The 14,985-nt window shown below is 45.1% G+C and overlaps 1 protein-coding gene across 1 annotated transcript; it reads right to left on the minus strand.

Moving 5' to 3' along the window:
- Positions 1-3,754: 3,754 nt before the first annotated feature.
- SIGLEC15 (sialic acid binding Ig like lectin 15) lies at positions 3,755-13,176 on the minus strand. The gene is made up of 5 exons (XM_018568272.1): positions 13,125-13,176; positions 7,729-8,112; positions 7,088-7,459; positions 5,211-5,241; positions 3,755-3,809 (listed from the first exon to the last, which is right to left on the minus strand). The coding sequence occupies exons 1-5, from the start codon at positions 13,174-13,176 to the stop codon at positions 3,755-3,757; spliced, it is 894 nt and encodes a 297-aa protein (XP_018423774.1).
- Positions 13,177-14,985: the final 1,809 nt, after the last annotated feature.

Below are 14,985 nucleotides of genomic sequence, written 5' to 3' on the forward strand. Positions count from 1 at the left end.
AGTGATCCGTGTCATAGTGGGATGGGTCAACTTTAAATTAATAAAACATTTCTATAAGACAAAAAAAATATTTAGCGATGCCAGGCACCCTGTAATGCCTGTATATACCTTTTAGATGAAACTTCTATTATGGTTGGTGATTACGGTGGGCCGAATTACCCACCGGCTGGGTGTACATAAGATTCCGGCAGCACAGTCTCTCCATTGGCTTTGTGCCCCCCGTCTGCTAAATGGGGAGAGTCTCTGCACTCTTAGTGAAAGGCGCCATATTGTAAAACTGATTTAAGTATCTAACAGGGTAAGTGAGACTTCCTCATAGGCGGAGCTGGGAACTCTGGAGAGATTTTGCCACTGGAGACCGTGACCTTAATGTGCCATCATCTACCTAAAGCTGAAATATCACTTTTTAGGTAGACTAATTGTTAAAGTTTAAGCAGTTCTATGTTTTTTTATTTTTTTTTGGTAAGGGTTCCCGTCACCTAACATCGGTGCCTCAGCCATAGCACTGTATCTTATGTGGATAGGCTGCATTCTCATGAACATTGGTTCACCGCACAAAAAAGGCCTCCATGACTTGTGTAGGTGACAGGTGCCCTTTACCTTCTGTGACTTAATGTGAAGATGTTGGTGAGAATTCATTAAGCTGCTGAGTTGTGTCTGGTAGCCGTTGTTGTGTATTCTGTGATAGACAAAAAATTAAAATATATATAATCTTATACATGTCCACATTTAATTTTTATTTTTGTCATTTTTTTTAAAATTCATTTAATTTATTATAAACTTACGGAAATTAGACCATTTAATAGCAAAAGATAAGTAAAGCTTAATCATAGTATTACATTAATATAAAAATAAGAAATTATTTTATGGAACCAAAAGCAATACCGTGCGCAAGCTGTATACACTGAGAGTGGGCAGGAACCAGAGAACATCAGCCACGCCCACTGTTACAGCGACTCCGCCTTCTCTCTCCTGACACATACATGATCCTATTTGCCTTCACTTCCATTGTTCCCAACGACTCCATATTTCTTCTATAAAGCCTGAGCAAAAGATCTGACTTGGGTTTAGCTCTGGGATTTGCACTTTCAAAAATAATATTGGCAGTGGTCACTCCCATATTTTGTTGACCTCACCGGTCCTTTTAATGCAGGGTTGATAAATTGTTTTGGATAGAGTAGGAAAGGGTTAGAACCCTTGTCAGATTTTATTGCCCTGTGGTGAGATTCAACCTCTCTATCTGACCCGATGGCCATTGTCACTGGAACTAAAAGTGATCAGAAATCCAAAATGATACAGTTGTCACCAGAACAGGAATAAGACATTTTCAGTGGGGGCATATTTTCTGGTGACATCTATCGAAGAGGACATTCCTTCTCACTCTTTGTATCTTCAGGACAGGAAGTGACAGGAAATCATCCCAATGGGACACAGCCCCCACCCTGTCCAAAACGAAAACCCAAAGGGACACAGCCCCTACTCTACCCAAAACAAAAGCCCCAAAGGGACACAGCCCCTACTCTATCCAAAACGAAAACCCAAAGGGACACAGCCCCATCTCTATCCAAAACGAAAACCACAAGGGGACACAGCCCCTACTCTATCCAAAACGAAAACCACAAGGGGACACAGCCCCTACTCTATCCAAAACGAAAACCCAAAGGGACACAGCCCCTACTCTATCCAAAACGAAAACCCCAAGGGGACACAGCCCCTACTCTATCCAAAACGAAAACCACAAGGGGACACAGCCCCTACTCTATCCAAAACGAAAACCACAAGGGGACACAGCCCCTACTCTATCCAAAACGAAAACCACAAGGGGACACAGCCCCTACTCTATCCAAAACAAAAACCACAACGGGACAAAGCCCCTAGTGCCTAGTCTATCCAAAACAAAAGCGACAACGGGATAGAGTTCCTACTCTATCCAAGACAAAAGCCCCAAAGGGACACAGCTCCTACTCTATCAAAAACAAAGAAAAAGGTTTTCGCAAGAGATGCACTTTAATCACTTTCTCTGGTCTACATATTGGGAGAAAGATTTTCAGTGGGGGAATATTTTCTGGTGACATCTATCTGAGAGGACATTCCTTCTCACTCTTTGTATCCTCAGGACCGGAAATCATCCCAAAGGGACACAGCTCCTACTCTATCCAAAAGTTTTTTTGCAAGAGATGCACTTCAATCACTTTCTCTGGTCTCCATATTACCATGAGCAATGAACACACCAGTGTAAATGTAAAAGTGAAATCATGGAACTGGTATGGGAGAAGCACAGATATGAAAATGCCACACCAAAAAAATACTTTTAAAAAGTACTTTATTGAAAGTAAACCTTAGAACCTGGGAACTGGAATTACTCCCTCCAATCTGGCTCCCCTCTCACTATTTACCTTTTGGATGAACGCTCCTTCCCCACAGCCAGTGCGGGTGTATAGTACTGCCCATGCGGGTAAGTATAGTGGGGGGAGGGAGAGGGGGGCAGATTGGAGGGGGTAATTTCCATCTTCCCAAATTCAACGAGGAAAGTGCAATGACCCTTTAACCCCTTCGTGACGGGAGACGTACACTGTACGTCCAGCCACAAAGGGACCAAATGACTCGTCACGTACACTGTACGTGACGAGTTATTTGCTGCACTAGAAGGCTGCTAACCGCTGAGAATCAGCGGTTACCTTTCAGTAATGGATGTCTAACTATCTAGAGATCCATTACTGAAAGGGTTAACCTTTTTCAGACACCCGATACCTTAATATCGGGTGTCTGAGAGTCACAGCAAAGCAGACACACATGTCGGCTTTTGCCGGCATTCTGACAGCTCGTATAGATCGAGAGATATCTCTCTCAAGCTATACTGGCTTTTTTTTTTTTTATCTTTTGACTTTCAAGAATAGATACAAAATGTTATGTATTAGACACATAATGTATCTATTCTTGAAAGTAGAATGTTTAAGTTTTCTGAAACATTCACTGACAGCTGAATCCTGAACTGCTGCAGGATCAGTGTCACTAACTTATTATCGGCTGTTCTGAAGTTTGAAGCAGCCTGAAAAAAAAAAAAAATGTATTAATTTATCAAGCAGTAATAGTGAGATTAATTCACAATGACTGCCTGATATAATTAAATAAATAAAATTTGTCAGTATAAAAAAAGTGAAAAGTGTAAATAAATTAAAAAAAATAGTGAAAAGTGTAAAAAAATTAAAAATAAGGGACAAATAAATGAATGTATGTATTGCATTTTTTTTTAGCTGTGCTGGTTTTGTTAAAAAAAAATACTACAAATCAAAACTGGGAAAAAAAGTTTTTTTTTACGTTTTTTCCTCTTTTTTTAATTTGTATTTGTCCTAAGTGAGGCGTTAGACACACATATGTGATATAAATATATAGCCCTATCTGTCCTCTAAAAAACAATATATAATATGTGTGGGTGCACTTTGTAAGAAAGTATATTACTGCTGTGGAAGAATCACACAGCAAAAATGTCAAAAGTGTGTCAGTCATTTACGAACAGAAACCAAAAACAAGCTCAGTCATGAAGGGGTTAAAGAAAAAAAAAACCCAAGAAAGACAGAAGTGCATGTAACGTAACGTTCCATAAACCAGTATTTCCACATTTATTGTAAAGTGACTTAAAATTCAAAGCTAGACAGGCTGAGTATGTCTCTTTAAATCCGGAACTGTTTGTAGATGAGAAGAGGTTGTCACAGACTGGAGTGTTCCTGTAAGCTCGCTCCTCGGGTGCTGCTGATCACCCTCGGGTAGATATCTGGGTGCAGTTTTCATAGGTAGATTCCTGGGCTCTCCTACAACAGAGGCATACAAACAATCATGTAAATCCTGGTGCCTGTGCGGTACTTGGCTTTGTTCACAAATGTCTGACACAGATCAGCGGCCCCTGCTGCACCATTAAAGGAGAACTATGAGGTGAGTGCTTTGCAATGAAACTGTCACAGGCCGGCTCAGTAGATCGGGAAGTGAGCGAACACATACTGGCGTTCGCTCACTTCTCGATCCTGTCACGGCTCTCTGCCGTGACAGGGGAGTGACTGGATTCCCCCCTCCCCGCTACGATCCTCCAGCGCTGAGTGGCGGAACGGACGGGGGAGGGGGCGGGTACAGCTGGCTCTGCCTCTAGATAGGCAGAGCCAGCTGTCACTCACGCAGCATAATTGTCAGGATCTGTTTTAGCTGCGGCGTCTCAGTATACCGTGAGCTGTAGCTCGCGGTATACTGAGCTTAGGGTGACGGGAGGACGCTAGTTTGTGTCCTCCCGTTACCCTTCGGAGAACTATGGGGAAAAGCACTAACCTCATAGTTCTCCTTTTAAACTTTGTGATTTGCTACAATGTTGCAGTCTCCTAACTTGGTGAGAGGATTTTGAGGAAATGTTTCCTCAGTGTGAGAGCATCTAAGGGACTGCTGCCTCTGACTGCTAGCTTCACCGGATTTCGAGGGAGATTTGGTGATGTCACTACTAAGCTGCTCACTGTTCTCCTTGCTGGAGAGGAAGCTGCACCTGAGGACCTGCAATGCAAGGATCTCCCTGCTTCTGCTTCATCCGTTCTGTGGATGTGTGTTTACACCACCTCTCCTGCTGCTGCTTCATCATTACCCCACCAGTCATCAGATCACTGGTCATTAAAGGGACAGCTCTGACATGAGAAAACACAACTCTGTCTCTACCAAGATGGCCGCCTCCATACACAGTGCATAAGGCATGGTAAGTCCTCTTAAAGCTTTTGAGGTTGCAGAAGTTTGCTTTGCCCTACAATTAGAATAATTGGCGTTGGACAGCAGTGGTCTCTGCTGAATGTCAACCTCCGCTTTTACAGGTAGCAACCACCTCCATATGTATCCAAGCTATGTATTCATTTCAAATCATTAGATCGATGTTTACATATAACCTATTATTATAAGAACCTGCACCTGTCTACATGTCAGCTTCATTGCTTGTAGGATGGAAAAGCAGAGTGATAACCTCATCAGTGTGCTGCTTCTCCTTCACTGTCCAATCAGCTGGCTGGGTGACCAAGGTCTATTGCTTTAGTGCAGAAGAGAAAAGTAAGGTGGCCAACCTAGCTAGTCTGTCTGGTAAGGCCATCTATTGTTTTGGCAAGTAAAAAAAGTTTAAAACTTTCAATAGTGTATTTTGCTGCTTTCACTTCCCCTACAATTTAGACTCCACATGAACAGCTGCTACTTACGGAAAAGTGCCGGCTATCGATTCTGTTGTGTCTGTGCGGCGACGAAAGAAAAAAAATGACATGGTTATACAAGAACATTTATTTATGAATCAGTTTGTCGCTGGACAAGAATGATGTTTGATTTAAAAAATCGAAAATACGAAGTAAAAGGATTGTTTTTTTGTCTCAAAACACTGAGGGGAATTGATCAAAACTGGAGCAGGCAAAATCTGGAGCCGTTGCCCAGGGCAACCAATCAGCTTCTCTCTTCAGTTTGTTCAGTTAAGATTTGAAAATGAAAGAGAGAAGCTGATTGGTTGCCATGCACAGCTGCTCCAGATTTTGTCTGCTCAAGTTTTGATAATTTTCCCCTCAATGCATTTATAGCCCAAATGAACTTTTAAGGTAAATCTGCTACATGCGTACCAAGTGTAACATAACAAAAGGTGTGCAAAGTCTTGTTGTCTTTAGAAAAGCAGCCACAGCCTGCGTAAACAAAAAGGTCTGTGCCCTGCCAGCGTGCTGCAGAGAAGGATGCTTGCTCTCTCTGCGGAAACAGTGGTCTCTCTACTGAGGTACAATATGTCCTTTGTAGAGTGACCACTGCTTTGCAGGTATATGTGGTGATTGGATCTGGAATTACCTTAAAGTACAACTGAAGGCTACTGTATGTAATGCTCAAGCCTAGTAAATACAAATAAACACTTTCTTTATGTTCCCTGCCCGAGCCAAGTCCTCCATTTGTGTCTCACATGTTCCCCCACCCAGACACTGCAGCCCACAGTGGGAGAGTTTCAGCAACAATGGCAGTGCTCAAGGCCGTCTCTGAGGCAGGCTGAGGTAGTTGCCTCCGGCAGCATCTCATTGGGTCATGTTGGGGGGGGGGCATAAGTGTGTGTGGGGGCAGAAGGAGTGGCCAGAGCGTCCCAGGTTGCTAAGAGCTCTTAGCAACCTGCCACGCTCTGTCCGCCTTCCTGCCTAGCTCACTGACATCACTGGTGCTGATAATGATGCTCTGGCTGGTATCCCGCCCAGTTCCTGGCAACCAGTGATGTTAGAGAGCTGGGTGGAATGCCGGACAAAGCCGCCGGACCCAGAGGTAATGAGCATCCACCAACCGAACACACAACCCCCGGTAACAAGCATCCACCTCCAACACCTGGCAACCCAACTAAAAGATGACCATTTACTGCCAGCACCCCACAAACCCTTTCCTCCAGGGATAACCACTCACCTACAACATACACCCCTCCCCCCAGAATGAACATATACTGCCAGCAGGGGTGTAATAGTGTAGTGACAGGTGGCAGGTGGCAAATAGTGTAGTGACAGCCCAGGCAGAACTGTCAATCCAGAAAGCAATGGGCAAGGCTAGGTGTGGCCGGGTGCTGGTTGACAAGCTACAGGGTTGTGAAGCAGCTGTGACGATGTTGAAAGCCACGACCACTGCATTTTCTTCTTCCCACTATAGTGCAAGCAGACACAACCTACATGAGAGCTCTCCTCTGAATGCAGGAGCAGTGCAGCATTGTTGCCACACCATCACAGGAAACTGCATTAGATGAACATCACGGGCAGGATCAACAGGCATTTGTTGGACTTTACAGGAGGACTAAGAGAAATCTAAGAGGGTTATTCACAAAAGGGGTGAAGGGTTAGGAGAAGGCCGGAGAAGTGAACAATCTAGGAGAACATAGCTGATTTGGAAACATTCTCCAACTCGACTCATTCTCCAGTTTAGCGATGTTGTCCTAGATTGTTCACTTCTCCAAACTCTTCACCCCTTTAGCGAATAACCCTCTTAGTGAAACTTCAGATGCAATTTATATTTGTGAATAGGAGGTCCTAGTTCTGTAAAATGACTGAACACTCCTCTTTAGCAAGACAGAGCTGCTCACCTTTGCTGTAGTAACTTCCTGCAGCAAACATCAGTAGCAGCATCAGCAGTTTGGCTCCAAGGGCCGCCCACAGCGTCACATAGGCAAAGCTGTTGTTGGACTCTGGCCTGAACTTGAAGAAGTACACCGAGCCCTCTGTTCTGCCATGGCTGTTGGTGGCCACACAGGTATACTTCCCATCCTGGTGCAGGTAATGCAGCTCTGTGGCCATCTGATGCTTTAGGGTTGAGCTGCTTGGAAGCATGTCCTGGTAATGGTTCTGAGGGTCGATCCAAACCAAAGAGGGGGCAGGTTCTCCTTCTGCAATACAGACTGCGTGGTATCCCCGCCTGTGGTCAAATCCCACGGAGATGTTGATGATCCTGGGAGGGGCTGAGAAAATATGCAGAGCGTACATTATTACCATCTACCTAGGTATACAGGAATCCTGGAGAAATCTATTACAAATCTAACGGGTAGAGTGACGCCCTCTCATAATGACCTCAGATTCTGTGTGAAGACCTCATGACTCAAGCACATATGTCCTACTGATAGAGTTCCTATCGTAGAGTTCATAGGCCCTCTGTGTTGTCAGGGCAGTGCAAGTCCAAAGGTCAGAACAAACCGCGTCTCTCTAAATATGATAGAAGCAGAAATCTTACCAGATACATGAAGCAATGTGCCGGATTTTGTCTCGTATTTGTCGTGCCGGTCACTGGACAGCTCGATGCGACAATAATACCGATTACTGTCTTCCCAGGTCAGGTTCCCTATGCTGATGGAGATATTGTTATTTCGTGGGTTTCCGATGAGCTGGAATTTGTTCATGTAGTTTGCGGTGGTTTTACAAGGCTGGTTAACGTGGTCGCTGGAACACCTGAAGACCACTGTTCCATCGTGGGGTTGTTTGACTCGCCAGATGACCGTTAGCCCACCATGGTGGTTCTTGTGAGGGTGAGAAAACACACAGGGCAAAGACGCGGATTTACCGATTTCACCGATGACGTCTCTTGATACTTGGATGGACCAAGAATTTCCAGATACTCCTGAAATACAGCACATAAAACATATGTATGGATGGGAAAAGGAAGAAGAGGACTCCAATCTTCGGTCAGCTTTGTCTGTGGAATAGAGCAGGCCTTCTTAAACTTTCTCCACTCGTGACCCCTTTTTGGCCGAGGAAATTTTTAAGGGACCCCCAACGTCGGTCAGTGTCTCCCCCCTCCCCTAGCGTAAGTCGGGTCTCTCTCCTTCTCTCCCCCTCAGCGTCTGTCAGCGTCTCTCTCCCACGTCGGTCCGGTGTGTCTCTCTTCCGCCAGCGTCTGTCAGTGTTTCTCTCCAGCGTCGGTCAGTCTGTCTCTCTCCTCTTCTCCCCCTGCTCCCCCCAGCGTTGGTCAGTCCGTCAGTACTAATAAGTCCCCTCCTTACCTTTACGTCCAGCAGCTGTGCTCCACTGCTGCTGGGTTAAAGAAAACTTTAAGAAGCACTGGAATAGAGGATATATTGTCACGATATTAAAGAAGCCACCAAATTGCCTGGTATCAGTTGGTGCCAGAGTCTCGAGTGAGCAGTTACATCACCCTTCCAACATCTGACAGTACTGGGGCCTAATGGTTTCCAGTAGGCTTCAGTACTGCATCACGGGAGGAGACCACATGATGCCCAATACACTGAGGGATTGGGTATGTTGCCCCAGTGGCAATGAAGAAAAGAGTGGAAGCAGATGGCTGGAGGGGTATCAGTGGGTTGGGGGGCACTGTTATTAGGGTTGCCACCTGTCCAGGATTCACCCGGACAGTTCGGGTTTTGAATGCTGTGTCCAGGTTTCATGGCAGCAGAAACCCGGACACATGATGTCAGGCAGACAGGGGCAACCAAAATTACGATAGGGGCTACTGGCCCCCCGCTGAAAATAGTCTCAAAGGTGATATTTACATATGAATGGGTGGCGCTATTTACATATGAATAAGCCACGGCTCATTCTCCCACAAAAATTTCCGTGCGTCGCTAGGGTGTTCGGGTTTCGCTTGAAGAAAAGGTGGCAACCCTAACTGTTATGTTAAGGCAAAAAATAAGTATTACCATAACGCACAAAAGGAAGTGTGGGATATGGGAACCCTGCCAATAACTGGAGGGTCTATATTCCATATTTAGTGGGCAGTTAGGCTGTAGTCAGTGTGAGCTCTAATTTGTTGGGTTCTGTCTAAGTTCAAACCATGGTTTACGTCTTATTACTGGGGTGTGATTTCCAGCAGATAGAGCAAGAAGAGACAATATTGCCTGGGTAGGGTGATGCTGATAGTGAGCCCGTGTCTTAGGGGCCTGGAGGATTTTATGCTGCTTTGCTGGAGGTTTCATCCAGGAGGAGTGGAGCAGGAAGATCTTGAGGAGACACTTCACAGCTGTATAGTGTCCTGGAGAGCTGAGTACAAGCTGCTGCCAGTAAACAATGTATGAAGTTCTAGCGGCTCCACCTAAAAGGTACTTAAGACTGTGCTTAACAGTCTTCGAATACTGATTGCTCGTCTTGTCCTAAAGGTCCATTGCCCACATTGATTGTTATTAGAAGTCTGGAAGTCAGTATATAAGAAACCATTTTTGTTTATTTTTGGGTATCCTGTACCTTAGCCCTCTCTCCTGAAATTTACTGATCAAAATACAACCTTTAAATGTTCTCAAGTAGCTGGAACCAGGCCCGGCGCTACCGCAAGGCAAGTCAGGCGGCCGCCTGAGGGCGCTGCAGGGTGAGGGTGGAAAAAACAGGGCATTTTGACAAGTGCTTGCCCCCGAAAAAATGCCCCGATGCTTGCGCTTTTGTTTTTTTTTTTCCCCCTTACCTTCGGTGCGGGAGAGCAGCGGCGAGTCAGCGCTGGTCCGGTGGGAGGAGCTCCAGGTGGGGTCCTAATTTAGCTGGCCAGCGAGTGACCAGAGGATCCCGACACGCGCGGCACCTCTGGCAGTCGACGGCCAGCTAAATTAGGAGGAACTCAATTTTCTTTTACCCATAAAGAGTCAAGGATTCCACCCTGAGGTTTGAAATGCTAGCCCATGAGCCACCTTGGGTCCTCCTCTTCTTCCCAGGCGTCCTCCTCATATGCCCAGGGGTTAGGGGAAGCTACATTTGCATTGTAACATCATTCATTTTGACTGGTACCCAGAGGTGTATCTACTGCAAGGCAAACTAGGCATTTGCCTAGGGCGGCACTTTTCAGAGGGCAGCAGAAAATGTAGCCCCAAATCAATGAGGTGGACGGGGCCTGACTTGCCTTTGCGCACACTGGACACTTGCCCAGTGGGCCGAGGCTGGGCGACACAGAATCAGGCAGCGGCGGCTGCCTAATGCGGCAAACTAGGTGGCCGCAAGTTCCTATGAGTGGCTGCCTATTCCGAGAGCTGCTCGGTGGAGGGGAGGGCCCAGTGAGTTGTGGTATGGTTGGCTTTGTACAGGAGGTGGAGGAGAAGCAGCGGGTGGCTCTGGGCTGGCCATAGCATGTGATCAGATGGCGGGATGTCCCGGAAGCAGGCGGGGGACTGCAATGTATTCTGTTGGTACTGATGGCACTTCGGGCTCCAGGTAAGAAAGGGAAAGGGACTACGCACAGTCCTCCTGAGACCCCACACAGCCCACCATAAACCCTGCACAGCCCACCTGATACCCCTACAGCCCACCTGAGATAATGCACAACTCTCCCGAGACCCTGCACAGGCCACCATAGACCCCACACAGCCCACCATAAATCCTGCACAGCCCACCATAAATCCTGCACAGCCCACCTGAGACCCCGTGTTCGCTGCATCCAGTGACTGACAGGTCCTAAGCAGGATGGGGTGGGGCACATTTATTGAGGGGGGTGCCCGAGTTTAGTCTTGCCTAGGGCAGCACAAAACCAAAATACACCACTGCTGGTACCCCAATGCACCTAGCCAGTGCACAACACCACACAGATGTTGTGTACTGCATGGACAAAAAGCCTGCAGGTTCATGAAAACCTGTGTTCCGGAACGTGGGCAGCACATTTCAGAGTGCAACATACTGCTCGTCAAAGTACTGCAACAGTCTGAACTTGAAACAAAAAACCCCAAAAGGGCGCAACACTGGGTGGGCTAACTGGCCGGGTCGGGAGGCCCAATACCATTACAAGATCGCTGTTTGTACGTTTTGTGCAACAGTCTGAACGTGACCCTGACGAATGAATTTTCGGAGGACTCTCGGCATCGCACACATATTGCCCTATGAACAAAATTCAGATGTGGGCAAAGCCAACGGGAGGCCCCTGTGCAGAAATGAGGTCCCCCAACTCCCACCAGGCCATACATAGTTACATAGTATTTGAGGTTGAATAAAGACATTAGTCCATCAAGTCCAACCTATTAGGATCTCATTCTAGGAGTACCCGTACCCCTGTATATTACGGTCCCTTAAGAAATCGTCCAAAAGTTTCTTGAACAATTCCACATTATTTGCTGAAATCACCGCCTGTGGCAGTGAGTTCCAGACCCTAACTGATCTTACTGTGAAGAACCCCCTTCGCCCCTTGTGCTGGAATTTTTTTTCCACCAATTTTAGGTGGTGGCCTCTAGTTTTTGTAACGGAGTTAATTTTAAACAGTTTATCGCTAATGTTGCTACCACCATTAAACATTTTGTACATGGAAATCATATCCCCCCTTAATCTCCTCACCTCTAATGTGAACATGTTTAAATTTAGTAGCCTCGTCTCGTAGCTCTGGTCCTCCATACCCCTAATTAGTTTGGTTGCCCTTCGCTGGACTTTTTCCAACTCAAGGACATCTTTTCTTAGTACTGGTGACCAGAACTGGACCGCGTACTCCAGATGAGGTCGAACCAATGATCTATAAAGTGGCAAAATTATAGACTTGTCCCTGCAATACATCCCCTTTTTAATACAGGACAAGACCCTGCTAGCTTTGTTTACAGCAGCCTGGCACTGCAAGCTACCTTTCAGTTTGTGGTCTACAATGACCCCCAAATCCTTCTCCATTTCTGACTTCCCCAGCGGCATACCCATAATTGTATAACCCATTTGTTTATTTTTAATTCCAAAGTGCATTACTTTGCATTTATCGACATTAAACCTCATCTGCCACATTAATGCCCCTCCCCCTATTTTATCCAATACTTATTTGCCATAACAAACAATAAAGTCCCTTTTTCAGCACAAAGGACAATGTCCATTGCATCATGACACAGAGAAGAAGAAGAGGGAGATGGGAGTTTTTGAAGCCAAGAAGCACAAAAGCACCAAAATGAATATTCTCTAGAGTCTCTCCCATCCTCTGGAACTCTTTACCCCAACCTGTCCGTCTATCTCCCACCTTGACTGCCTTTAGGCGTTCCCTAAAGACTCATCTCTTCAGGGAAGCCTATCCCACCGCAACCTAACCGCTCAACCATCACATTCTCAAATAATTCATCCGCACGCAGCTACCTCCTCATGTATCATTTCCCCCTCCTCTTTCAGATTGTAAGCCCTCAGGGGCAGGGCCCTCCTCACCATCTTGTCTTGTATTGTAACTGTAATGTCTTCCTTATATTGTAAAGCGCTGCGCAAACTGTTGGCGCTATATAAATCCTGTATGGTAATAATAATAATGCCAGATGACAGTGCAGTCAGATGAGTAGGGATAAGTGTTCTGTCTGGGTTGGATTCATGAACAGTTTATGAACTTTGCAGCAAACCCCATTGAAGTCTTTATATATTTATATTATTATTATTATACAGGATTTATATAGCGCCAACAGTTTGCTCAGCGCTTTACAATATAGGGCAGACATTACAGTTAACCAGACAAAAGGCATGGGAAGCTGGGCTACAAAGAATTGTCAGCTCTTTCTTACAGCTAAAACACACATGACAATATGGCTGTTGCGATGAGCCCACCCATTTAAAGAAAAGGGGGCTGGGTTATTAATTCCTCCAAATATTGGTCGCATTATAGGCTGTTCCTTATTTCTGGCCATGAGCCTGTGAAGATTGCGGCCAAACTGCGCAAATCCCCAAATGTAAAACTGCATTGACCCAAACAGGGAGACTTACCGCCACTCAGAGGGATGATGAAGAACATGAGCAGGGATAGAATTGTCCTCATCTTCGACTTCTACGCTGTCTGTCTGTACTTGGCTCAATGGTTCTGTCTGATACTAACAAAGTTAAAGAAAAACAGGAAGTGCCTCTATAGTGGAGACCTTGTGACTCTCATAGCTGCTATTTTCAGGTTTGGCAATGACTTTTTCCAGCTTAGTCACACCGTTCTCATAATGGTGTTACAGTAGTCGTGAGAAAAAGGAGAAATCAAAGTGACTGGACAAAGAGATTCATAATTACCATCACAATGCTATTTTTCCATGTGATGTCAATAATGGCCATTGGATGGCGACGAGGAGCACTGAAGTATTTGTTTCCTATGCTCCACAGCACCATCTTGTGGCCATAATGTGGTATTACACGAAAGAAATGGAACATACAGTATATTGCCTTGTAAAAAAAATCCTGACAATATGAGTGCAACATATGGGCATTCTTGACAACATAAGAGCAACATAAGGGCAAACCTGACGATATGCTAGTAAGAAATGGGCAATTGTGGCAATGACAATAACAGTGACAGTAGTGACTGTTGGTTATGTGTTTAGATAAAGCACTGAGATCTTGAGGAATGCTGAATTAAGTTTTACTTGCTTAGAAGAACATTAAACATATGTATACAGCATTGTGAAGGAAAACATAGAGAAAGAACTTCCTGTGTATCATAGATAAGCATGCACATAACATTGACTAACATTGCACTACAGCGCCATCTACAGTTTAAAAGACAAACTGCAGTCAGTAATACAATCAGAATATGCTGTTGTATTTCCAACAGTGGCAACAAGAATGACATGTTCCCTACTCCAGTCCTGCTGCCTCCTCTCCTTTGTGGAGTATCAGTTCAGCTAGGAGTTGTAGTTGCATGGTGAAATCTCTGTACTGCAAACAACCAGTCCGTACAATAACATGGCTCTGATCATTGATTTGATAATGCAATCAAAGCTTACTTGGAAAAATCCCTTTTATGTAGTGAGCGCCGCCTTCCGTCTGCCCATCACTTCCAACAACTTCCTGGATTCCCAGCGTGCTTTGCGTCTCCTTCCCTGCTGCTTCATGTGATGCAATCTCCATTTCTCAGGACTACACATTCCATAATGCATTGCTTCCAGCAAGCAATGATGATGTTACATTGTTCAGACGAGTCATAGTTCAGAGGGCAGGCTCTGAGCGTGGTGACAAAAATAAATGGCAACATGCATATTCACAGGGCTGAGTGCATTGAAGAAGTCCATCCTATTGGTATCTTCAGTAAGTTTACAAACTTCTAGATGGATCTGGTTATTAGGAGCGGGATAGAACTTATGGAAGTTCAATGTAGAAATACAGATTTATTTGTAGTTTTTGGCCATGGATACCCTATTACCTTCAGATGATAAAATACAGACTGTCATAATCCTACTTAGCCACAAGAGGGCGAAATTTATCAGCTATGCAGATACTGATACATATAGTACTCAATGTTTGTTCCCAATCTTTAGGCTGATAGAGCTGTAAATCACTGTGGTCAGATTGGCTGGAAGATATATATATATACAGGTGAAACTCGAATAATTAGAATATCGTGCAAAAGTAATTGCTGCAAAAGGGGCCCAAACCAAGTACTGAGTACATATGCATGCTTGTACTTTTCAGAGGTCCAATATTGTTCTATGTACAATCCTTGTTTTATTGATTGCATGTAATATTCTCATTTTCTGAGGTTGTGGATTTGGGGTTCTTGGGGTTTTCATGAGCTGTAAGCCATAATCATCACAATGATGACAAATCACGGCTTGAACTATCTTGCTTTGCATGTAATGAGTCTCTCTCA

The sequence above is a fragment of the Nanorana parkeri genome, unplaced genomic scaffold (assembly GCF_000935625.1).
Source record: "Nanorana parkeri isolate BGI_ZX_2015 unplaced genomic scaffold, ASM93562v1 scaffold1166, whole genome shotgun sequence".
NCBI lineage: Eukaryota > Metazoa > Chordata > Amphibia > Anura > Dicroglossidae > Nanorana > Nanorana parkeri.